The 23,648-nt window shown below is 37.1% G+C and overlaps 4 protein-coding genes across 4 annotated transcripts; 2 read left to right on the plus strand and 2 right to left on the minus strand.

Moving 5' to 3' along the window:
• Positions 1 to 3,593: 3,593 nt before the first annotated feature.
• On the minus strand, positions 3,594 to 6,068 carry LOC121749745 (cytochrome P450 78A5-like). Its single transcript, XM_042144368.1, has 2 exons — positions 5,082 to 6,068; positions 3,594 to 4,446 (listed from the first exon to the last, which is right to left on the minus strand). Exons 1-2 carry the CDS (start codon positions 6,018 to 6,020, stop codon positions 3,841 to 3,843), a joined length of 1,545 nt encoding a protein of 514 aa, XP_042000302.1. The 5' UTR covers positions 6,021 to 6,068; the 3' UTR covers positions 3,594 to 3,840.
• Positions 6,069 to 14,639: 8,571 nt separating this feature from the next.
• Positions 14,640 to 17,221, plus strand: LOC121749672 (COBRA-like protein 1). The gene is made up of 6 exons (XM_042144257.1): positions 14,640 to 14,863; positions 15,334 to 15,413; positions 15,567 to 16,023; positions 16,132 to 16,288; positions 16,375 to 16,649; positions 16,744 to 17,221. Exons 1-6 carry the CDS (start codon positions 14,779 to 14,781, stop codon positions 17,043 to 17,045), a joined length of 1,356 nt encoding a protein of 451 aa, XP_042000191.1. The 5' UTR covers positions 14,640 to 14,778; the 3' UTR covers positions 17,046 to 17,221.
• A 1,336-nt stretch (positions 17,222 to 18,557) lies between these two features.
• On the minus strand, positions 18,558 to 19,831 carry LOC121749113 (B3 domain-containing protein REM-like 3). The gene is made up of 4 exons (XM_042143715.1): positions 19,775 to 19,831; positions 19,080 to 19,374; positions 18,936 to 19,003; positions 18,558 to 18,865 (listed from the first exon to the last, which is right to left on the minus strand). The coding sequence occupies exons 1-4, from the start codon at positions 19,829 to 19,831 to the stop codon at positions 18,614 to 18,616; spliced, it is 672 nt and encodes a 223-aa protein (XP_041999649.1). The 3' UTR covers positions 18,558 to 18,613.
• A 930-nt stretch (positions 19,832 to 20,761) lies between these two features.
• LOC121746552 (glycine-rich RNA-binding protein 3, mitochondrial-like) lies at positions 20,762 to 23,071 on the plus strand. Its single transcript, XM_042140436.1, has 5 exons — positions 20,762 to 20,889; positions 21,364 to 21,508; positions 21,589 to 21,657; positions 22,177 to 22,283; positions 22,395 to 23,071. Exons 2-5 carry the CDS (start codon positions 21,373 to 21,375, stop codon positions 22,785 to 22,787), a joined length of 705 nt encoding a protein of 234 aa, XP_041996370.1. The 5' UTR covers positions 20,762 to 20,889; positions 21,364 to 21,372; the 3' UTR covers positions 22,788 to 23,071.
• Positions 23,072 to 23,648: the final 577 nt, after the last annotated feature.

Consider the following 23,648-nt stretch of genomic DNA (forward strand, 5'->3'; position numbering starts at 1 on the left):
CCAAAATTAGTCTCATGAAAACTTTTTCACCAATTTACCCATATATTCTTATTTTATCTTTTACTAGTATTTACTAATTGTGCAGTAGAACACCATGTCATTCACATTTCTACACATTAGTAATTAACTTATTTTCATGTTTCCACTTTGCATTTTAGAATTATCATTCACAAGAATCTATTCCTTTACACATATTACTAGTTCATTTCATAATTTTATTGTTTTATTGATTAATTTCTTAATGTCTATGTTGCTTTTAATAATAACCTCGGAGCTCTCAAATGGTTTATGATTGATTATGTGCATTAAAATATGATCAAAGATGTGTAGAAATGAGCCTCCGGTCCGGTCTGTATTTATAGTTGAGAAAAGATCGGGCTTAAAAATGTAAGAAATGTGTTGAAAATCCCATTTTTGGAGGAATCGGAGGAATGTAGGGCTGGTAATATGCAGAGTTGGCAGGCCGTTGCCCTTGTTCTAGTGTCTCAGACTCTCTCCAACGGATTGTCGGATTGGTCGTATGCGAAGTCAGCAGGTCGTGGGCTTTGTTCTGGCAAATCCAAATTTTGTACTACTTTATTACCTCTTTTAACGCTCTTTTTCTTTCAAAACCTGACAAATTTATTAGACAACCAATTGATAGGAATATAGACAAAAGCATACTGAATTGATAATCAATTATAACAAGTCAATTCTAGCTAGTCCCTAAAATATGTGTTAGAATAGGTTTAAGTTATGAAATCACTGCCTTGGAGTTCTTTGTTTAGTTATTCATCTTAAGCTTGTATCTATTTTCTTAGTTATTAGTATTTGGTTTTAGTAATAAAAAATTCAAAAATAATAGTATACTAGTCTAGATAGTATGGGAAGTCCGAACTTCATTCAGTATTTAGACCTCGTTTGATGCTATAGTTGGAGTTTATTTTCTATATTCCGATATTACGATTAGATTAATAGTGCTAAATTAGACATTTTATTTTATTATTTAATTTAGACATTTTATTTTTTATATATTTTTTTATATTCTGATATTACGATTAAATTTATAGTGCTAATTTAGACATTTTATTTTATATTTATATTGTTTTTGTTGTCGTCTTGTTCCTAAATAGACCGTATGGTTTTAACATGACTTAACATGTCCCAGTAGGCAACTGTTGGAGTAATTTGTTCCAGATATCTAAACTTAATTTCTGTCGTCAAAGGAACGCAAGGCTAGGAATAATAAAATTAATGGTACTAGTGGATAGCACCAGAGCTGAATTATAATTGAATATCTCGACAATAGAATCACAATTTCTAAACAAATTTATTACAGCTCGCAAAGCTTAAGCCAAGCCTAACTTTTGATTAAAAAACAAAAGAGACACCTCAAAAGCATATAAATCTTCCAATAAATCTCAAAAACTACTAAAAATACCATTCGATAATTAATTCTAGAAAAATCAGATGATCAAATTATGTAAATAATGAGGTTGTACATACATGATTTTGCATTCATTAAATTTAATAAGTACTCCTACGAAAAATCGTGCACGTATATGGAGAATCTTTAAAAAGAGTTAGTAATATATTATAAGAAACTTTATATTTTAACATAGAGAAAAAGAGGGGAGTTAGCTAAAATAATAAGCAGCCGCCTAGTCCATGATCACTGTGGTGAATGTCAGCTTCATACTTTCAATCATTATATCCCCCTTTATATTCTTAAACTTTATAATATTTTCTTTTCTTTTTCAGTTCCAGCTGTGCTTCAATTGTGAAAGGCCTTCATGCAATATAATCATCAAAAAGAAGTTTGGAGATTTGTAACTTTATTCTATTTCAGGTGCATTCATTTATCAAGAATATATGGAGCACTATAATAAATTCTGATAAATTACTGTAATTGTAAAAAAACTGGGTGAACAGTATGTACATTTTTTGTTTGTGGTTTTAAAAAAATAAACCTACTACTAAATGCAAATTGATTCGACATATTCAATTAAAATCATAAGAAAATTAATACCTCTATTTAAAAAAAAATGGCAATATGCCTCGTCAGTACACGATAAACATCATCACATCTAACTTGATATGAAATACTTTAGAGTTTAGATGATATGGTGAATATTCCTGCATCACAATCTTCTACTAGCTTTTATTAAATTCGGTTAATGTTTTATGTGTGCCCGATCAATATATAGTACTCCATTTATTAAAAGAATATAGAATTGGTTATTAAAACCAAAAATTTGTTAAATCTCTTTAAATTGTATTGTAATTTATGCATTGATTTCAAGATGAAATTTATTTAGGAAGTTGTAAAATGTGTTCTTGTCCTCCTCCAGTCCAACAAAACTGACCAACATATCATTGGCCTAGCTAGATAAACTCAAAAATCCAAGTCATGGGACGTAACAAAACTATAGCATTCTATCCTCATTTAATAAAATAGCAACTGCGTTAGATAATAGATACGGAGTACTCCTACTATTTTATATATCCGACAACTTTAGGAAATAACATATTAACAAAAGAAGATGTGAAACATAATAAAGGGCATAAACATAGATATGTTCTTCGCTTTTTTGAGTTTTATCATATTTAAATCGATAGATACTATAGCGTAGGAGAATGTTCGAATTGTATTAATTGCGATCACATATATCCACATATTTTGGACATACGTCAGTGTGGAAGTAGCTTAGAATAAATTCAATTTGAATATTAAAGGACAAACTTTGGTTTGCAATTGCAACATACATATATAAATTGTACGGAAAACGTGAAACAAACAAAATGGGAATATAGAAAAGATGATAAGTAGTGGCAGCAGCATCGCTTTTCTCTCTCTCACTCTCTCAAGCTTGAAATCAAAGGAAAAGGAGAGAAGCTTTCTGCAGGTGCTACTATGATTTTTCCAATAAAATAAATGTGATTCTTGCTGGATGGATTTAAATCCCCAAACAATCATTTTAAGACTTGGGTTCTTATTCTTCAATCATAATGACACAAATAAATACTCAAATGGAAGACAAATTATAAGTGAGCTATCTATATCTATATTTACCAAAGGTAGGATAATTTTATATTCGATCATCAAAATATATATAGTTTAAAAATTAATATTGTAATTGAAGGGCTAAAAATCTATTAATTAATCAAACCTCTATTAATTACAATCTTAAATTGAAGGGCTAAATCTATTAATCAATCCTTTATTACAATATCATAGTAGTTCAACTTCTATGATACTGGAAAATAAATGTAATATCTGAAACACTATCTTCTACATATATTTGAAAGAAATTAATCCAACTTTCAAAAGCATACAACACGATAAATTCTTTACCAAGTGTCCAAAAGAAAACGACAAATAGTAATGCTTCCCGATTCGAATAGGTTTGTTTGCTCATAATTGACAAGGTTAGTGGAGTAGTAATTATCATTTGATCGTATTCGTACCACCTAATTACAGGTGAATTGAGTCTATGTAAATAAGCAACAAGATAAAAACATATGCAGTGATATTTTTTAGTAAACAAATCCCAATATATTGAGGTAAGAATAGTCCATAAATATAGCAATAAAACTGAAAAAAAGGCACACAATATTTGAAGATTCTTAATGTGATAACAACTAAACATACTAGCTCACACTTCTTAGGATATTAATAGATCAAACAAATACCTAATACAATAAACTACAAACGTCTACTTGGTTGCATAATAATATATTTTCTCCATCTAATAAATATCATTATTTTAAGTTAGGCTTATATGAACACTCTTGATCTCCTCCTCCATACAGAACTCGAAAATCATGGCAAGAAATCAAATCTTGGAAGCCTTGATGTCTTCAAGATATCCTAGGAATAGCTTTGCAAACTAGTGGTTGCTTCATTTCCATGGACAATTTCAGACATTCCGATAAATCCACTCCACCACTAGGACAAGCAGTCCACTTGAACTTATGAAGCAAGTGGGCTAGCCAGAGTTGGACCGTGGCAAGGCCCATTGACTTACCGGGGCACACCCTCCTCCCGGACCCGAATGGTGCAAGCCTGAGATCGGATCCCATGATGGCAACGTCATCCTCCAGGAACCTCTCAGGCCTGAACCTTTCGGGCTCGGGCCATACTCCCTCGTCGTGAGTGATGGCCCACATGTTGACCATGGCGGTCGTGCCTGCGGGCACAAAGTGGGGGCCAACTTGGGTGTCGTGGATGGCTAGGCGGGCCCATGAGAGGAGGGGGCCAGGGGGGTGCAACCTAAGGGTCTCCTTCACTATGGCTTGGATGTAAGTTAGGTTTGGGAGGTCGGAATCAGCCACCATTGTGTTGAGCCCAATTGCATTGTCTATCTCATTTTGTGCCTTGGCTTGAATTTCAGGATGAAGAATCATTCTTGCAAGAATCCATTCTAATAGGATTGCCACAGTATCAGTCCCTCTAAAGATCATTTCCTGAGGAAAAAAAATATATATATATTCCATGTAAATTTGGATCGTGTGCATTCTATTCGAATTGGGAAAACAACTTTGACACAAGAAATTAAACCAAGAGGGAAAATAAAGATCAATGTTGCCATCACCAGGCACAAATAAACATCCTAAAGTTATACTATATGCAGATTCGATTATGCATATCCACAAAGATAGAAAAAAACAAGCATAATAATATATACTCATAATACCTTTTCAAATAAAATCATCCAAAACAAATCTTAATAAAAAAAGTAAAAAAATTATTGCTTGTGTCACATCTTTTTTTTCTGGTATAACAAACACATATCATACATGTGTTAAACGAGTATTCGTTTAATACTAATATATTACTAATATCTTAACAAAGTATGAGACGAAACATTATTCTTAAAACAATAACGTCCTAAAATATTCTTTGATAGGTGGCATTATTCTTGTGGTTAAACTTGTACAAGTTCACCACACATCCATCATGAAACTGAAATAAACCATGAAAGTAGGCACTTGCAAGAAGCCATTCAAATTAGGTAACGCATGCATTGATCATTCAATTCTTTCGTACTAAAAAAAAGAATTACTCAAATATGAAAAAAAAAATTTAAAAAAATAATTACCCAAAGAACTGCAATCATGTCCGAATCAGATAGTTTGGTCTCCTTCTCCAAATCAAGCAAAACATCAACAAAATCATCATCACCACCCCCAAATCCCACTTGATTAGCCCTCTTAACCCTGTGCTCCTCCACAATTTTTCCGACAAAAACATTAACCTTTTCGACCAACCGTAAACTCCTCTTTCTGATCCTCTGCCAATCAAAAATCCCCACGTATGCAAAATGATCACTCCAATTAAACACACTAAGCAACTCATACCCTTCCCTAACCAAACCCTCCAACTCCAACCCTTCCCCATTCTCTCCAAACTCATACCTTTTCCCAAACACACTCATCATCACATTATTCAAAGAAGCCAAGTGCAAAACCCTCCTCACTCTCACCTCCCCCTCTCTCTCCATCTCCGCCGCCACCTCAGCCGCCACCCAACCTGCTAACTCCCCCCTCACGCGCCCGAGGCGGGTGGCCCGCCTCGGGCCAAAGAGGTGCGCTGCGGAGATCCTCCGCAGGCTCCTCCAGTAGTCCCCGTAGGGGGCGAACCCCATGGCCCGGTCGAACATGAGCAACCGGGCTGACTCCTTCACGGGCCGGTCTGCGAAGGCGGAGCTGCTGAGGATCTCCCTAGCGGTGTCGCGGTCGCTGGAGATGACGAAGCGGGTGAGGCCGACGGAGAAGGCCATTAGGGGTTTGGATTTGAAGGTGTTGGAGAGGCGGGCGAGGGCGCGGTGGGTGAGGGGGTGGGTGAAGGAGAGGGCGAGGCCGAGGAGGGGGAGGCCCGATGGGCCGGGAATGGAGGAGGTGGCCCGGGATTGGGCCCGGTATAGGGCCCATGCGAGGCCGCCTGGGGTTAGCCAGAGGCCGAAGACGGCGGTGAAGAGGAGGAAGAAGATGGAAAGTGTAGTTGATGGAGTGAAGAGGAAAGTGTAGTCTAGCCCCATTTTTTTGGTTTTGATGTGTGAGAAAAGAGAGGGGGGAATGTAAAGAGGGAAGAGTGTGATGCAACGATATAAATAGAAGTTGCTTTGGGGTTTAATTTATGTTGTTTATTTTTGCACAAAACCATGGTTAATTAGTTGTGGATAACATGTATCATGGTCCGATTTATTCGTTATTACATGCATGCTTCACCTATAATAATGATTTACGTCCACTACCACGTGTGTGACTATTATTGTATGTCTTGGAAGTTGTTTTCAGATGGGAATATATGGTTGATTTTGAGATTTTTATTTTTAATAGTATAAGATTTTATTTAATTAAATTGTGATTCGTGCTAAACTAAAAATCTAATACTACAAGTTCAGAGCCATTTTACCTATCAATTCGAATCAGACATTTCAACTTTCAGTCCAACTATAGATTTTCATTTTTTTCTAATTAAAAAGAGTTGATTTTTTCAGAATAAATTGAAAATTGGAATACCTTGTCCTATTATGATGATGAGGGAAATCGACCTTATAATTCCAACACATTTTTACACTGGAATAATTTAAATACATTTGACCCCTAAATTAAATGAGTATCGCTCTACATGCAGTCTACTAAATAGAGTCAATATACTATAAACCATATTGGTTTGATTAAATAGTCGACTAATTTTGTACGGAGGCGGCGCGCAATACGGAATTTTCATTTGATATTTTATTTTACTAATTAATTGTATTTATTGTTATACTGGAGTTATTCGAATGACACCATAAATATTGCAATAATTTATTTATAAATCAATAGATATTGTATTATTTATGAAAATTAAAGATAGTTTTGAACCTAAAAAATTAAAATTATAGCATAATTTATTGATATTGAAAATTATAAATATTTCTCTTAATTCGTCTCACATAACAGTGCACTTTAAGTAATTGCATGGATTTTAATGAATACGATGTAGCGTCGGTGGAGAATGTGTATCCTTTTATTAGATAATAAGGTGATTCGTATGACATATTTTGTGAAGTTGTGAATAAGTGGAAAAATTATAAATAAAAGATAGAGAAAATATAAATAAAAGATAGAGAAAATATGAATAAGAGATGAGAAAATTATGTCCAAAAAATAATCAGGCATTAAGTGTGCACTAATTTGGAACAGCTGAAAAATAGTAAAACGTGAACTATTATAATGTGGAACAAATAGAATATTAAATTCATAATTTGCACACGCAAGTAGCATTTATATTGAAACGCCCAAAACGTGGCACCTAACTTTCATGTCATTCAGTGATTTCCACAATTCGCATGACAGGAAGTATTTGAATTCCAAGCAGTGTTGTACAGTTTTAAATTTAAGGGAAATCTTGAGTATAATAAAAGTAGGAAAACAATAGTTAAATATTTTAAATTTCTCATAAAGAATGCCACAATCAATTATTCATGAATTTTTAGGCATATAATAGGAGGATGGTTGTTTGCATATCTTGTTGGGCCTATCTTACATTGGGCTGGCCTGTTAAGTCTAACTTCAAATTACTTATATTGTTTTTCAAAACATTATATCTGCACTTATAGGGCCTGTCTGAATTGGGAACCCACACAGCTAGCAGCCTCACAAAAGAATTGCAAGTTAAAATAATAATTTAAAGAAATTCCAAATCACAAATTTGTGCTCAGTTTGCAATTTCAATTTCATTTTCAAACTTTTATATATATTGTTCAACCGTGTGGTAGGGGAATTTGGTGTATATTTCATTGTATGATTGACATAGAGAATACATAGTTAAATAGGCTAGAAATTCTACAAATAAGGAAAACCTAATTTACAATAATAGCTAGGATATATTTGTGGCATAATATATTCCCGCATTAATTCCTTGATTCCGTGTAATCTTCGGGTATTTTCGTGTATCTTCTAACACTCCCCCTCAAGCTAGGTAGTGGGGTTTCCAATACTTAGCTTGCCAAGTACTTCTCTAAACGACTTCGAGTTCACTGCCTTTGTCAAGATATCTGCCAGTTGATCTTCAGACTTGACATACGGCATCTCTACCACCTTAGCTTCAATATTTTCCTTGATAAAGTGTCTATCCACCTCCACATGTTTGGTTCTATCATGCTGTACCGGATTTTCAGAAATACTTATGGCCGCCTTATTGTCACAAAACAATTTACACGGGAGAGTCGGCCGAAGATCCAATTCCATCATCAGTTTCCGTAGCCACAGTATCTCTGTCAATCCACTCTTGATCCCTCTGAATTCTGCCTCCGCGCTGGATAAAGCTACCACTTTCTGCTTCTTACTTCTCCATGTTACTAGATTTCCCCCTACAAAGGTAAAATATCCCGCAGTAGACTTTCTGTCATTTGGGTTTCCTGCCCAATCCGTATCAGTGAAGCCATGTATCTCCATGTGTTCGTGTTTCTCGAATATCAGTCCATGATCTGTAGTTCCCTTCAAGTATCGAACAATTCTCAAGACTGCTTCCCAATGTTCTTCTTGTGGTGAATGCATGAATTGACTCACTACTCCTACTGCATAAGCAATATCCAGTCTAGTGTGGTATCTCCCCCTGTCGGTCAGTTTTGCCCCTTCTCTTATTTGTAGTCCGTGATTTTGCACCATCGGGGTGTCCACGGGTTTGCAGTCGAGCATCCCAACTTCTGCCAAAAGATCAAGTATATACTTCTTCTGATTTATGAAGATCCCCTTCTTTGACCTTAGCACTTCAATCCCCAAGAAATATTTGAGAAGGCCAAGATCTTTCATCTCAAACTCACGGAATAGATTCTTCCTTAGCTCGGCTATCTCTTCCTCATCATCTCCAGTAATAATCATATCGTCCACATATATAATTAAGCAGATGATTTTGCCGTCCTTTTTCTTGATGAACAGCGTATGGTCTGAGTTGCTCTGCTCATAGCCGTATTTCTTCATAACTTCCGTAAATCTTCCAAACCATGCTCTTGGAGATTGCTTCAGCCCATACAATGTCTTCTTTAGCTGGCATACTTCCCCATCCAGAAAATCTCCAGAAAATCCTAGTGGAGGCTCCATGTACACTGGTTTTGGTAACTCTCCGTGTAGAAATGCATTGGTCACATCAAACTGATGAAGTGGTCATTCCTTATTTGCAGCAACCGAGAACAGTACTCTGACAGTGTTGATCTTTGCCACCGGTGAGAAGGTCTCATCATAATCCACACCGTAAGTTTGGGTGTACCCCTTGGCTACGAGACGAGCTTTATACCTGTCTATTGTGCCATCCGGTTTCCTCTTTATCGTGAATACCCATCGGCATCCAACTGTCCTTACTCCTTTGGGTAGCTCGCTCCGTACCCAAGTATTGTTCTTCATCAACGCCTTCATCTCCACTATCATTGCTTCCTTCCATCGATCATGCTCCATTGCTTCTTCGGCCGTCTGTGGAATTTCTTCTTCTTCATACAGTGCTGCCTCAAAAGCTCGAGCCATTTTGGTCAGATTCCCTTGGACGAAGTTTGCTATAGCATATCGGCTCTTTCTCCCGATCTTCTCTGGGGAGTATCGTTTTGGTGGTATTCCCCTGGTACTTCGATGCGGGAGCTCATATCTTCATGTGTCTCCATCAACTGTGTTGTCTTGAGTTTCTGTTTCAGCAGAGTCAGAGGTAACTGGGTTCTCAACTATACTTGGGTCAGATATTACCTCGGATACCGTCGGAGAAGGATCGCTGGGGGGTTGAGACGACTCTTGTGGTGAGACTTGCTCGGCAGAAGTGACAACTGGATCTGTTGGTTCCTCAACCGGGAAACTTGGAACTGGCACAACCCAACTTAGATAGTCTGTAGTTCTATCTGGATCACTGGGGGGTTGAGACGACTCTTGTGGTTCCTCAACCGGGAAACTTGGAACTGGCACAACCCAACTTAGATAGTCTGTAGTTCTATCTGGATCGCTGGGGGGTTGAGACGACTCTTGTGGTGACACTTGCTCGGCAGAAGTGACAACTGGATCTGTTGGTTCCTCAACCGGGAAACTTGGAACTGGCACAACCCAACTTAGATAGTCTGTAGTTCTATCTGGATCACTCTCCCCCTGACTACTAAGGTGGGTGTGGTAGAAGAATTCTGTTTCCAAAAAATTACAATTCATAGTGGTAGTGATTTTTCGGGTGTTGGGATCATAGCGTCTGTACCCCTTTTGGTTCACTCCATATCCCACAAAGACACACTTTATTGCACACGGAGAAAATTTTGTTCTTTCATGTTTAGGGACGTGGGTGTAAACGGTGCAACCGAAGATTTTTGGGGAAAGGCTGAGGTATTCTGGAATTCGGGCTTGTTTGGATAAGATATCAAGAGGAGTTTTCATATTCAGAGTTTTGGATGGAAGACGGTTGATGAGATATATGGATGTAGCGACGGCTTCGGGCCAGAAATGTTTGGGAACTTTGGATTCAATCATAAGGGCTCGAGTCATCTCTAGGATTACCTTATTCTTTCTTCCGCTACCCCATTTTGTTCAGGTGTATACGCACAAGAAGTCTGGTAAACTATCCCCTTATCACAAAATTGGGCCATATCAGTGTTAACAAATTCCCTCCCATTATCTGATCTAAGGGTTTGTATAGTGGTATGGAATTGTGTCTGGATTAGTTTAAAGAAAGAGACAAATCTAGCAAAGACATCTGACTTGTGTTTCAAAAAATAAATCCACGTCATCCTAGTACAGTCATCCACAAAAATCACAAAGTATCTAAAACCATTACCACCAACAAAAGGCACAGGGCCCCACACATCAGAATGTACTAGAGAAAACATAGATTGCATACGAGTGTTTGTAGGTTTAAAAATCTGTCTGTGGCTCTTGGCCAAAACACAAGTTTCACAAGTAAAATCAGAAGTAATAGAAAGGTTCGGGTAAAGCAGTTTAAAGTAACCAGGAGATGGGTGTCCTAGTCTTCGGTGCCAGAGCCAAGTTTCCTGTTTTGTGGATCCGTGAGCCAGCATCGCACTTCCAGTTTGAGCTATCTCATCCACGTGATAGAGCCCCTGCTTCTCAGTGCCACGCCCAAGAATCCTCCTCGTCTGGATATCCTGCAGAATACAAAAATCAGGATGCATTAGGAGTGTGAAATTCAACTCCTTCGTCACATGGCTTATAGACATTAATCTCTGAGACAGTGTAGGGACATAAAGACAGTTCTTAAGTCGGAGTGTAGGTGATATTTCAATTGTACCCGAACCCACAACAGTAATTAATTCCCCATTTGCAGTTCGAATATACGATCTATCAGTATCTTCACTAAAAGTAACAAAATCGTTTCTATCCGGAGTCATCGTGTCGGTCGCCCCACAATCAAATATCCAACCCTTTGATTTATTATCAGTATAAACATGAAACGCAGCGGAAAAGTCTCGTAGGGGTGTAAATGGGTTTTTGGATATAAAATTGGGGCAGTTTTTGAATTTCTTCATGGCTGGGGGTACTTTTCTAAATTTTTGGAAATTTGGGGACTCATGGGGTCTATTATCATATTTTCTAAACTTCATGGGGGGAAAACATAAATATGTGGAAAAAAAGTTAGGGTTTGGATTATATCCAAACCCTTTACCTCCTCCTGATGCGCCGCCCCCCGTTTCGGTCCACTCCGCCAGGTTGCCGGTGCCCCTCACGTTGCCGCCGGCCGACGGAGGCTCCTGTCGCATCCCTGGTCCAGGTTGGGTTGAATCCCCATTATTTCCAGCCTCCAATCTCCTCTGAGCTCCTTCTTCGTTCACACCGATTGCAATTTTCGCCTGGGCTTGAGCGGGATTTCTCGATTTCTGTCTTTCCTCCTAACAATCCGGGTAACCAACCCGCTTGAAACAGTTCTCCCAAGTGTGTTTCTGTTTGCCGCAATGAGAACACCATAACTTTGATGTATCGACTCTGTTTCCCGGCCGGTTGGTGGCTACGGGGCGCGGCGGTGCGTGGTTTCTCTGTGGTGGCCGTTGGTTCTGCACGACAAATCCTTGCCCGATTCCTCCGCCAAATGATGATTCGGTTCCACCGTTGGCTTCGTCGGTGGGTGAGGACGACGCCGGTGGCATGATACGACGTCGAGCCACCTCCGTCTTTACCCACCCATACGCCGCCTCCACTGATGGCACCGGCTCTTCCTTCAGAATCTCTCTCCGGATTGAGTCATATTCCTGGTTCAATCCCGTTAAGAATTTTATGAGTCGTTTGGAATTGGAGTAATTCTGGAACTGGTCGATCCCTTTATCACAGCAGTTGATCGGTTGTTTCTGACTCCTGTCTATATTGATCCACAAACCGTGAATCTTTCTGTAGTAGGTTTCGAGATCCATATTGTCTTGTTTGATATTGATTGCCTTTTCCTCCAGGTCGTAAATGAGGTATCGATCGGCCTTGCTTTCGAATGTCACCACGAGATTGTCCCACAGGGCCTTCGAGGTCTGGTGATGGGCGAAATCCGCGATGATGTCGTTCTCAATATTGTCGACGATCCATGAGAATACCACGAGATCGTTCTCTTCCCATTCGTCGTATCCTTTGCTCCCCGGTTCTGGGGGATCATTTTTGATGTGTCCGTAGGCACCCCTGCCTCCAATCTTCACTTTGATCAGCCGAGCCCAGAGTGGGTAGTTTCTACCATCCAGTTTGAAAGGTATTGTGATGCTTTTGCTGTTCCTGAGGCATGTTTCTACCTCCTTCGTATCCTTTGTATCGTCGGTGGTGTCTGACATTTTGATGTAGGTTCTGTTCGTGATTTTGGCCGGAAAAGGGTCGAGAAAAGGTATTGGCTATGATGATACTTTTCTGAGCCACGATCGTTTTGGCTCTGATGCCATGTTCAACCGTGTGGTAGGGGAATTTGGTGTATATTTCATTGTATGATTGACATAGAGAATACATAGTTAAATAGGCTAGAAATTCTACAAATAAGGAAAACCTAATTTACAATAATGGCTAGGATATATTTGTGGCATAATATATTCCCGCATTAATTCCTTGATTCCGTGTAATCTTCGGGTATCTTTGTGTATCTTCTAACATATATATATGCCAAACTTTATGGTAACCTTTGCAATTGGTGCTAGGGGTGAGCAATATACGGTAGTATAACAAAAAAAAATGAGCCAAATCAAACAAAAGAATAAATCAATTTCTTTACTTCTACATTCTGTTTCCATTTCAAATCTTCGATTTTGCACTCAAATCGAACTGGAAATTTTAGTTCTGTTAAATTTATATTTTCAGACTTCTTCACCGTACGATTTTCAATTTATTATGCTATGAATTCAGTCACAATATGGAGTAACACACTAAAACTAATTTAATGTCAACATTACAACATTAGTGTAACTTTATGCCAGTCAAAATATAATAAATGAAATGTTCTCGAGAAAAGTATAATCGATGATTCAATGAATTATTAATGACAATGAATTAATGGAATTATTATTATTTTTTGTCGTTAACACGTACAATTAAATTGAAATAGCCCAGCCATTAATGTATGTAAAAGTATAATGCATGTATCAAGCCAAAAACGTAGATTAATTGTATATTTATATACTTTTTGGGTTCTCATAAATTCGAAAACAACTTATCTTATGCATCAAATAAAGCACTAAATTAAATTTAATCTTTTGAGGGAAAAATGTTTATTTCTTAACCAAGGGAAAAAGTTAGTATGTTAAAACTAGAAAGCACAGGTAGTGTTTATAGAAATTTACAGACTGGCTGATAAATCCACTCTGTGAAAAGGCTGGACTGCACCACCAGTTAAAATTTTCCCAAAATAAACAAAAAGGGGAAGTAATATTTATTACATTTACATATTAATCAATTTTAGTAAAGCGTGATGTGGGATACTATAAGGATTTGCTTAAAGTAATTTGAATCCTCTAAATTCACGACTTTTTTAATTTCTAAAATTTTCTTGTTATCATCCCTATATCATAACAAAAATAGATACAACTTTCATGAAAAAAAGAGAATATTTTATTTACTCCATTAAAAAAGTAAATTATAATTTCACAGACGCCTATAAATTATAGCGGAGTGGTTATATAAGAATTGTACTACTATCTTTTTCCATATGTAATTTGGATGTTATTATCGACAATAAATTTCTATCAAGAAGGAAAGAAGAAGAGATAGAAATGTGACCATTCGTAGAGTCAGTAAATTCTTGAAGATAAATTCACAAACTAATTAATTATAGTCTCCTAGTCATTAATTGATTAATTAATTAATAAGATTGGATAATTCATTATAAAATATTATTACTATCATTTTAAATAATACTTTAATTTTATTCTCCTGTGTAAATTCAGTTTAAATTGTGTAAACCTTGTTTAGTTAATATCAGGGTTTAATAATGTAAATCAGATTTTTACATGTAATATCAAGTTTTCTTTTAAATCAGGTTTTTGGGTCATTATTGTGTCATGTCAATCTATATATTGTATCATGTGCGGATAGTGTTCGAATTTAAAGATAATAGGTAAAGTTGGATTGAGAATTTGTTTAACAAGTCAAATCCATCCTTATTGAATTACACAATTTATCACCCCTAATTAATTAGGGTCTCATATAGTAATTAAATCAAGTAAACAGAGAGGGGAAGAGAGAATCTCCATTTGTTTACACGGTTTCCGCCACCCAGAATTAGCTTACAAAATATACACGCCCTTTCTTCGACTCTTCTACTGTTACTAATACTAACTCTGCATTTCATAAAAACTTGTCCCATAATCATCAACAAAAATGAAACCGGTGTTGCTCTCGGAAACCAAATCGGCCTCCGTTTTCGCGGCGATTTTGGTTTTCTGCATCTTCTTTACCTCCATTGGTGCGTTATCACTTTTTTCCTTGCTCCCATTTTGTTGTTTTTATTTAGTTTTGTTTTCTTCTTTTGGTTTTTGGTAATTATAGCTTTTAGTATATGCTAATTTGGTTTGAAAGTTTTGATCTTTCTGTTGTTTTTGTTTTGGAAATTTTGGTTCATATGTGGAGTAGTATTCTTTTGTAAAATCTAGGATAAAACAGTAGAACAATTTCATGTTGATATTGAGAGGAATTGTTGTGATGAAAGATGGATTCTAGTGCTTGTTTGTCTTCAATGTGATTAATGGCTTAGCTAAAAATATTTAAGATCCTAATTAACTAAATCATCATGTTTCATATTAGTTGACATTGAAATATTAGCACCCAATAATTTTGAATCTGCTTTAGTTTGAGGCAAATGGTACTTCCAAATATTTGATGTTTATGATATGTTTGTATTTAAGATTGTCATAGTGTAGAACCTGGTTTATGCAGATGCTTATGATGCCCTTGATCCTAATGGGAACATAACTATCAAATGGGATGTTATACAGTGGACTGCAGATGGCTATGTTGTAAGTATATACAAAATGCATTCTTAATATATATCATCTCCTAAGCTTCGATGATCTATTTCAGTATATGAAGATAAGGATCTGTCACACTATCCCCTATTATTGCAGAATTATAAATGTTGAAACTACTTATCTTGTAAAATGTGGCTGCAGGCTGTTGTTACAATCTACAACTTCCAGAAATATCGACACATTGAGCTGCCGGGGTGGAAGTTGGGTTGGACATGGGCCAAAAAGGAAGTGATTTGGGAGGCGAGAGGAGCTCAAGCCACAGAGCAAGGCGATTGTTCAAGATTCAAAGGAAACATTCCTCATAGCTGTTTAAAGACCCCTACCATCGTTGATCTGTTGCCTGGTACACCTTATAACCAACAGTCTGCAAACTGTTGCAAGGGTGGAGTTATAAGTTCTTGGGTCCAAGATCCAGCAAATTCCGCCAGCTCTTTCCAGTTAAGCGTTGGTCAAGCTGGCACGACCAACAAAACTGTAAAGGTACCAGTGAATTTCACCCTCCTTGCACCGGGGCCAGGGTATACATGTGGACCGGCTAAAATAGTGAAGCCAACCAGATTTTTGAGTCCAGATAAAAGGAGAACTACTCAAGCTCGAAGTAAGTAGAAAATTGAAGGTTCTTCTTTACATGTTATGCATATATGCATTAGTTTCAACTTTCAAGTGGGTAATTATGTTGTTTCTCTGTATATACTCTTGTTTGCAGTGACAATGAACGTTACTTGCACATATTCGCAATTTCTGGCTCAGAAGACTCCAAACTGTTGTGTCTCACTATCCTCGTTTTACAATCAATCGATTGTGAGCTGTCCAACTTGTTCTTGTGGCTGCCGGAGTCTAGCTCAACCAGGCAACTGTGTGGAGTAAGGACTCAATTGTATTCGTATATGTATCCCTTTCATGTGTTGTGTTTGAACACGCTCTGAACGTTGTTTGTGTGATCTTGCAGATCGCCTTCTCCCCACATAGCTTCAGCTCTTTCAAGATCAGACACGAGTAATCAAACTCTCTTGCAGTGTACCAACCACATGTGCCCTATCCGAGTCCATTGGCATGTCAAACTCAATTACAAACAGTATTGGCGCGTGAAGATTACAATCACCAATTTCAACTATGCAAGGAACTATACGCACTGGAATCTCGTTGTTCAACATCCAAACTTCAACAATCTCACTCAGATATTCAGTTTCAACTACGAGCCTTTAACACCATACGGCTCCATAAGTAAGTGCAGTACATGTATATACACTCTTTACAAATGTTAAAGAAAACGTTTTCGTTGTTCTCTAAAACACTCTATATCTCTGCATTGGCACAGATGACACTGCCATGTTATGGGGAGTTCAGTTCTACAATGATATGCTGATGCAAAACGGGCCTTCTGGGAATGCACAGTCGGAGCTTTTGTTCATGAAGGACAAGACAAGCTTCAGCTTCGAACAGGGGTGGGCTTTCCCTCGGAGGGTGTACTTTAATGGTGACAACTGTGTTATGCCACCGCCAGATGCCTACCCGTTTCTACCTAATGAGAGTGCTTCTGCAGCTATGTGCACGCCTCGTCTAATAGCAGCTCTGCTGGTATCTTTAGTGAGTTTGTTTTTACATCATTGGTTGGTTTGAGTTGGGGAAATCTAGAAGACAGCTGCTAATATAACTGATTGTTGGTGATGGAATTTTTCTGTATAGTGAACCAAATAGGATGCATTCTTCTCTGTTTTGCTTTCCTGGTGATTGTATCTGTATACCAACAGAAAAAAATTTAATATATGATCACAAATGGAAATTCATTTCAGATTCATATTATTCCAAGAAAATACTAACCTTGAAGATCGAGATGGCAAAGGCAGGATGCTGGCCTTTTCTATAGTTGCCAATGTGGTGGTTGTAGAAAATTCGGGGAAGCAAATCTACATCTTAGGATTCATCTTGCAACAATGTGGCACACTTCCTTTAAATTTGGAGAAATCTCCTTGCTCAATTAGCAATGCCGGAGCTACATAGGGGCATGGGGAAATTGATGACTATTTTAGTGTGCATTATGATTTTCCTCTCTTTGAGTCGTGTGTGTTTAATCTTTGCGAATTAAAATTGGTTCGAATCTATGAGTTCCTAATCAATAGTTGGCAATTTGATGGTTGTAGGGTCTAGGGAATTAAAATTGGCTCGAATCTATGAGTACTGGCCTCTTCGCACTTGTCTCTTCCGTGTCACTTTATCTCATTCGATCTCTCCGATTATATTGCTCTCATTGCAGCAAAAAAGGCGATTCCGTCGCCTTGGCGGCCCCCACACTCAAGCCCGACATCATGTGAGGGGTTCAATCAGGGTACGCAGTAGCCCGTTAAGGGGGAGACCTTAACCCACCGGCTGCCAGAAGCCCATCTCCCAAGGCCTCACACGCAGCCATTGGTTAAGGCCTCCCCCAAGGCCTCACACTTGTGCCTGAGAGATGGAAGCAACTACACGACAGCAGTGGAATTCGAACCCAGACTCATTGCAGCAAGATCTGCCCCTCCGTTGCCAACTGCACTACGCCCCTGCAGGCATTTTTATATTGCTCTCATTCTCTTGCTGTGTGCCGACAATGTGGTGGCTAACATCGGTACCAACAAAGATTGATATCTAAATTATGGACCATAAAATGAATTCTATACTTGTATTCATTTTTTTCTGATGCATTTTTTCTTTGTTTAATATATTCCTGCTAGCATCAGTACCAGATACATGATTGGTTTCTAGCTACTTAATTTGAGTATGTTTGGTTTGGTGTACTTTTTGTCCCTAAATTTATGTGAAATTGGGTTACAAAAGTGTTGTGGTTAGCATGTTTTCGTATGATGGATGTTTGGTTACTAAATTTAGCTAACAATGCAATTGGGCTTTCACACGTTTGGTTCAATGCAATTGGACTTTAATATATTTGGACTTAGCGGCTTACATACCAAACTTGTGAAAGCCCAAAAATATATTCAAATTGAAAAATTAAGTTGTGAATGAAATTTTAAAAAGTATGGATGAAAGATAAAAAGATATTAAATCAATTACCGTGAATGAAAAATTTAAAAAACGATACTTATTAAATCAAGAAACGCATGCTTTAAATATCTAGTGCGAAGTAGAAAACAATAATAATCCGAGATGTTAATACATAATTAAGCAACTAATAATCCCACCCACTAATTAATCCTCTAAACACGAACAATATCAACGTTGAAAAAAGCAGCAGCAGCAGCAGCAGTGGGTGTTAGGAAACGGGAAAACACAAATATCTCCGTCATGGAGTCATAGAAACCTCTCCATCCCCTTCCCATTCTCCAACGTCCTCTCTCCGAGTTTCTGCCTAGTTTCACTTCCCATTCTCTTCCAATCGGATCTACCAACACTACTTTCCCACACCGCCGCCCCAAATCATTCTGTCTTCTAAATTCCTCCGGAATATACTGCCATTCACCGTTTAACAACTTAAATATTGCTTCATCATCATCATTTATTCATCAAATCAACTCTCACCACTTTGGCGCCAACTCTACCATGGCTAGGTATCATCTTCTTCTCGAAGCACACACTCTCTTCTTCTTCTGCAATTGTTAACATAATCGGAAAATTATTCAACACTGAGGTAACAAAATGTTGGAAAAGTATCGCCATGTATACCTGTTTTGCACTTTTTGAGAGGAATTTGGAAGAGATTCTCGCAGAAATTGGTTTTGTAGGCGGTGACTTTGAAGTGCAGATCGGCGGTGTGTTCGAAGAAGACGAACTCACCCAGTGATAAGGCGTGGCGCTCCACAAACTGAGGCCATCCGCCGTTGTTGCCTCTGCACAAGCTCACTTTCCATATTCCGAGAAAAGCTATTCTCGATTTCAGCTTCTGTATCTCCTTACAAGTTGCCGGAGGCAAGTTCTGCAGATGTATACAAAGTAGTAAGTGATTTTCATGTTTCCAGATCTGTATGTATAACAAAAGTTTATAACGTAAGATGTAGAAAGAGTAAATGTTGGAAGGAAAGATTATTATAAATTCCACAAATATAGGGATACATTATTATAAATTATATTTAAAATCTATTTAATTTAGAATTTTATGCACTGATAGTATCTATTCGAAATATTAAGCATTTTATATGTATAAATTATACACGATCATTTTTATAACCGCCACACCTACGCGATCATGTATTTATACAAATGCTTTTTAAAATATCTTCATTTATAACTGCCCCACTAATTTTAGTGGACAATTTCTTTTATAAAATATGACAAATGATATCAGTTTAGCAATGTACGATTCTTCTTTTTCTTTGTGCACGAATGGAGGTGGCCAACTGTTGTTTATGTAATAGTACTACTTTGTCTGTAATTTCAGGTGAAATGGTCGAACAAGCACTTGAGCAAACTCTGGCCATTTGTTGCAGATGTAAGTTTTTCATAGTTTTTCCTCTAGACCATATCACATGTAACTACTCTAAAGTCTAATCATCAATTCATGCAACAATTTATTCTTCCTAAGGGGTACTGGAGATTAGGGAGAATGGACACATGATTGGAGAAGTTGTCAAGCTGGTGCCTTTAGACACTAGCAAAAGAGGCTATGCCGAAAATATATTTGCAGTTGTTTATCTTGCACGATGAAGAAAATAGGGGTTGCGTTATGGATTTTAGTTGTCCTTTAAATTTTTTGCGTGGACACTCAAAAAGATATTACTGGTTTATTAGCACATGTACTAGCATCATATGCGGATGTATGCTCTACTTATTTATTAAAAATTTCAAAACAATTTTATTTGAATGTATAGATTTAATACTCTTATTTCATTTTTACTATCTCACATTGAAACATTATAATTTGTTATTAATTTTATTATGTCAATTAAATTGTAATTTCAAATCAATATTTAAAAATATCTTAATCCGTGCGGGTGTGATACTAGTTAATAATAATGGATGAATCTAAAATTATTAATATCATTATAACAACTACAAATTACATAAATTAAAAATGTGTATATGATTAAAAAAAACAGAAATGAAACTGTGCATAATTCAATTAAATTTTATGTATCTTGAGGCAGTCAAAGTGCTACGTTATCTAATTTAAACAAAATGATCAAAGACATAATTTTTTCTTAAAAATCAACACAACTTAAAAAACTAATTAAACGACAATTTGAAACATAAACGGATTTTTAAAAAATAGGAACTTCATTAATTTGAGGGATTGTTAAAATTGCATTTATTTTATTATTTTATTATCACAATTGCATCAAACATGCCGAACAAGGAAATGAAGTAAAAAATGAAACTTGCGACTTTCAATTTGAAAATCCAACGGCTGGGGAAAACCATCGTTACTCTGTATATATTGACCCTCCCATTTTCCTTATTGCTAAACCCTTCCCCCTTCTCAGTCTAGGGTTTAACATCACTCTCTCAACGATCCAAGGACTGCACAATCCCTCTTAAGGTATCATTTTCTCTTTTAATCTCTGTTCAGGATGAGCTTTATCATATGAGTCAGATTTATTTGTCTTCTGTTTTTGGTGGGTAGATTTTCCTTGTTCATGTATGAGCTTCGATTTTCTCTTTAACCTTTGTGATTCGTTTTGTCATTCATTTAGTGCTTTCGGAATGGCTATCTATTAGTTTAGTTTTGGCCATAGGTGTGATTTAGTCTCTGTTTTGGGAATGAGCTGAATAAATAAGAGAATAAAATGCCTAGATTTTAATTTATTTCTGCGTTTTGCTTCTATTCTTCTCGGTTAGAAAGTGCTGAAAGGTTTCGATCTAACGAAATCCTTGATGTCGGTTTATTTGTTCGTTTCTCTGATAAGAGGGTTATAATTATTTTCAGTATTCTGTTTATTTTATGCATATGGAATGCGCGACTTGGAAAGTAGCTACTGAAATCAGCATCTAATAATCTTTGTCAATCTTTCAGGTTGTAGGAATGGCTTTGTTCAGAAAAGCTGCAACTATTCTTGGGAGGACTGTTAGCAGCAGAATAAATCATGAAACTTCAGTGTCCAACCTCTCTATTTTTCAAGCGATAAGATGCATGTCTAGTTCAAAGGTTTTTGTTGGAGGTGCAATCTCTTTTTCTCTATCAGTTTGAGTGGTTCCTCTTATGAATTTTTTTATGACATCCACTTAATTTGTATTGCAGGACTTTCTTACAACATAGATGACCAAAGTCTTGGAGAGTCTTTTGATAAGTATGGAGAAGTTATTGATGGTAAGATAATCAAATATCATGATCATATACCTTATCAATCTTTGAACAATGTGATACTGTCAGTCACCTGAAGTTAACACATAATAATTTAATATTTAAGCCTGTGAATTCTCCATGGTGCATTTTGTTCTAGATTTTATTGGCCATTAGAAGAAAATATGCTTGGTCCCACCCACTTGATGGGGCTTTCTTGATTTTTATAGGTAATGTGGAATCAGTAATCACATCTTTCTTACTCATTGTTGTATTTGTACTTGCTTGTTCAAATAATTAAAAACATTGATGCAACCCCATAGCATTACTTTTGAAATAGGCACTCGTAGTGGTTATTATAGATTGAGAATAACTTCAGGTTGTGCTTATGGAATTATCTTTGATAAGGGAGTGTGTTGATTTTGAATTTGAAGTTGACATGTGTTTCTTCCCTTTCTTGTTATTCGTCTTTCTTGTATTAGTTAACTGGTAAGGGTTTTCCATCCTGTATTGGTAAATGATGAAGATAATTGTGTCTTTATGCAGCGAAGGTGATTGTTGACCGTGAAACTGGGAGATCCAGGGGATTTGGGTTTGTTACTTTTGCTTCTGCTGAGGAGGCATCAGCTGCCATTCAGGCTCTGGATCAGCAGGTTTGGTAGCAGTGTTCCATCCTTTCTAGTTTCTAACAGTCTGTGCTCTTGTGGTTTCTCAACCTGACTAGTTACAATTACATTTTCGTGTTCCTTCTGGATTACCTTCAGGAACTTCATGGTCGTCAGGTGAAGGTTAACTATGCAAATGATAGGCCACGTGGAGGCTTCGGTGGTGGCGGTGGTTATGGTGAAGGTGGTGGTTATGGTGGTGGCGGATATGGTGGAGGTGGTGGTGGTTATGGTGGCAGTGGCAGTGGTGGTGGTGGTTATGGTGGAAGTAGTGGTTATGGTGGCAGTGGTGGTGGTAGTTTTGGAGGTGAAGCTGATACTGGAGGATATCATGCAGCTGGAGAGAGCCAAAGTGGCGGTGGTGTTACCAGAGGCTTCGGTGGTGATTCAGGTAGCTATGGTTCAGGTGCAGCAGATGGTGGATTTGGAGGTGGTGAGGCAAGCTACAGAGACGACGACACCCGGAACAACTTTGCTGATAGACGGGGTTGATATAGCAATCCCCTGCAATTGGTTCAATTAATAATGGAAGTTGCTAGAGATATACTGGTATATGGAATTCTGATTGTGGTTTCTTCCATAGTTCCTCCAACTTAACTTGTCTTATTATAATTATTACATTTTTTTCGTGATTTTGTTTACTAGTAGTAGTTTATTAAGGTTTTTTAAGTGCTGAGCTGCTCGTTATAGGCTTTATTTTGATTTACTTATGTTTATAATAAATGGAGCTGCATAAAGCTTTTGGTTTGACTCGGGAAATATATAATCTGTTTTAATGTGGTTTGTTGCCTACATTTTAGCGGATGCTGCATTATAACTGAAATTCGTTTTCTAGATTGGAGTAGTATTTTGTTGAGAAATAAGTTTGTTAGTTCATCCAAAACTACTTGTATGTTTGTAATATTTCTGTGGGTATACTCTTTTGATTGCCTTATTCTTCATTACAATCATATTTTTGAATGACTGTAGTCTGTAGTTATAGTGATAATAATAATTCCAGCGGCATATAGTTTTCAAATTTTGGATTTATCTATCACAAATATTGTGGGAGTTACTATATTTTAAATTGCGGGGAAATTTTAAAGACAAAAGGGCCATCATTACAGATTATTTTGGGCTTGTATGTTCTATTAGATTGATAATTCGCTTGTACAGAGTCACATATAAACCAATCACAATATTCTTTGTATAAAACAATCAGATTTACTGAACTCACGAATCATACCTTTATATAAGATCAAGCAAATGTTATCCTAAAAGGGGGGCCATAACGACAAACTAAGATATGGAGTATTTTGTAGAACATCATTATGCTCTCTCTATATGTTACTTATAATTAGGTTGACATTGAAT

Source organism: Salvia splendens, chromosome 9, assembly GCF_004379255.2.
Source record: "Salvia splendens isolate huo1 chromosome 9, SspV2, whole genome shotgun sequence".
NCBI lineage: Eukaryota > Viridiplantae > Streptophyta > Magnoliopsida > Lamiales > Lamiaceae > Salvia > Salvia splendens.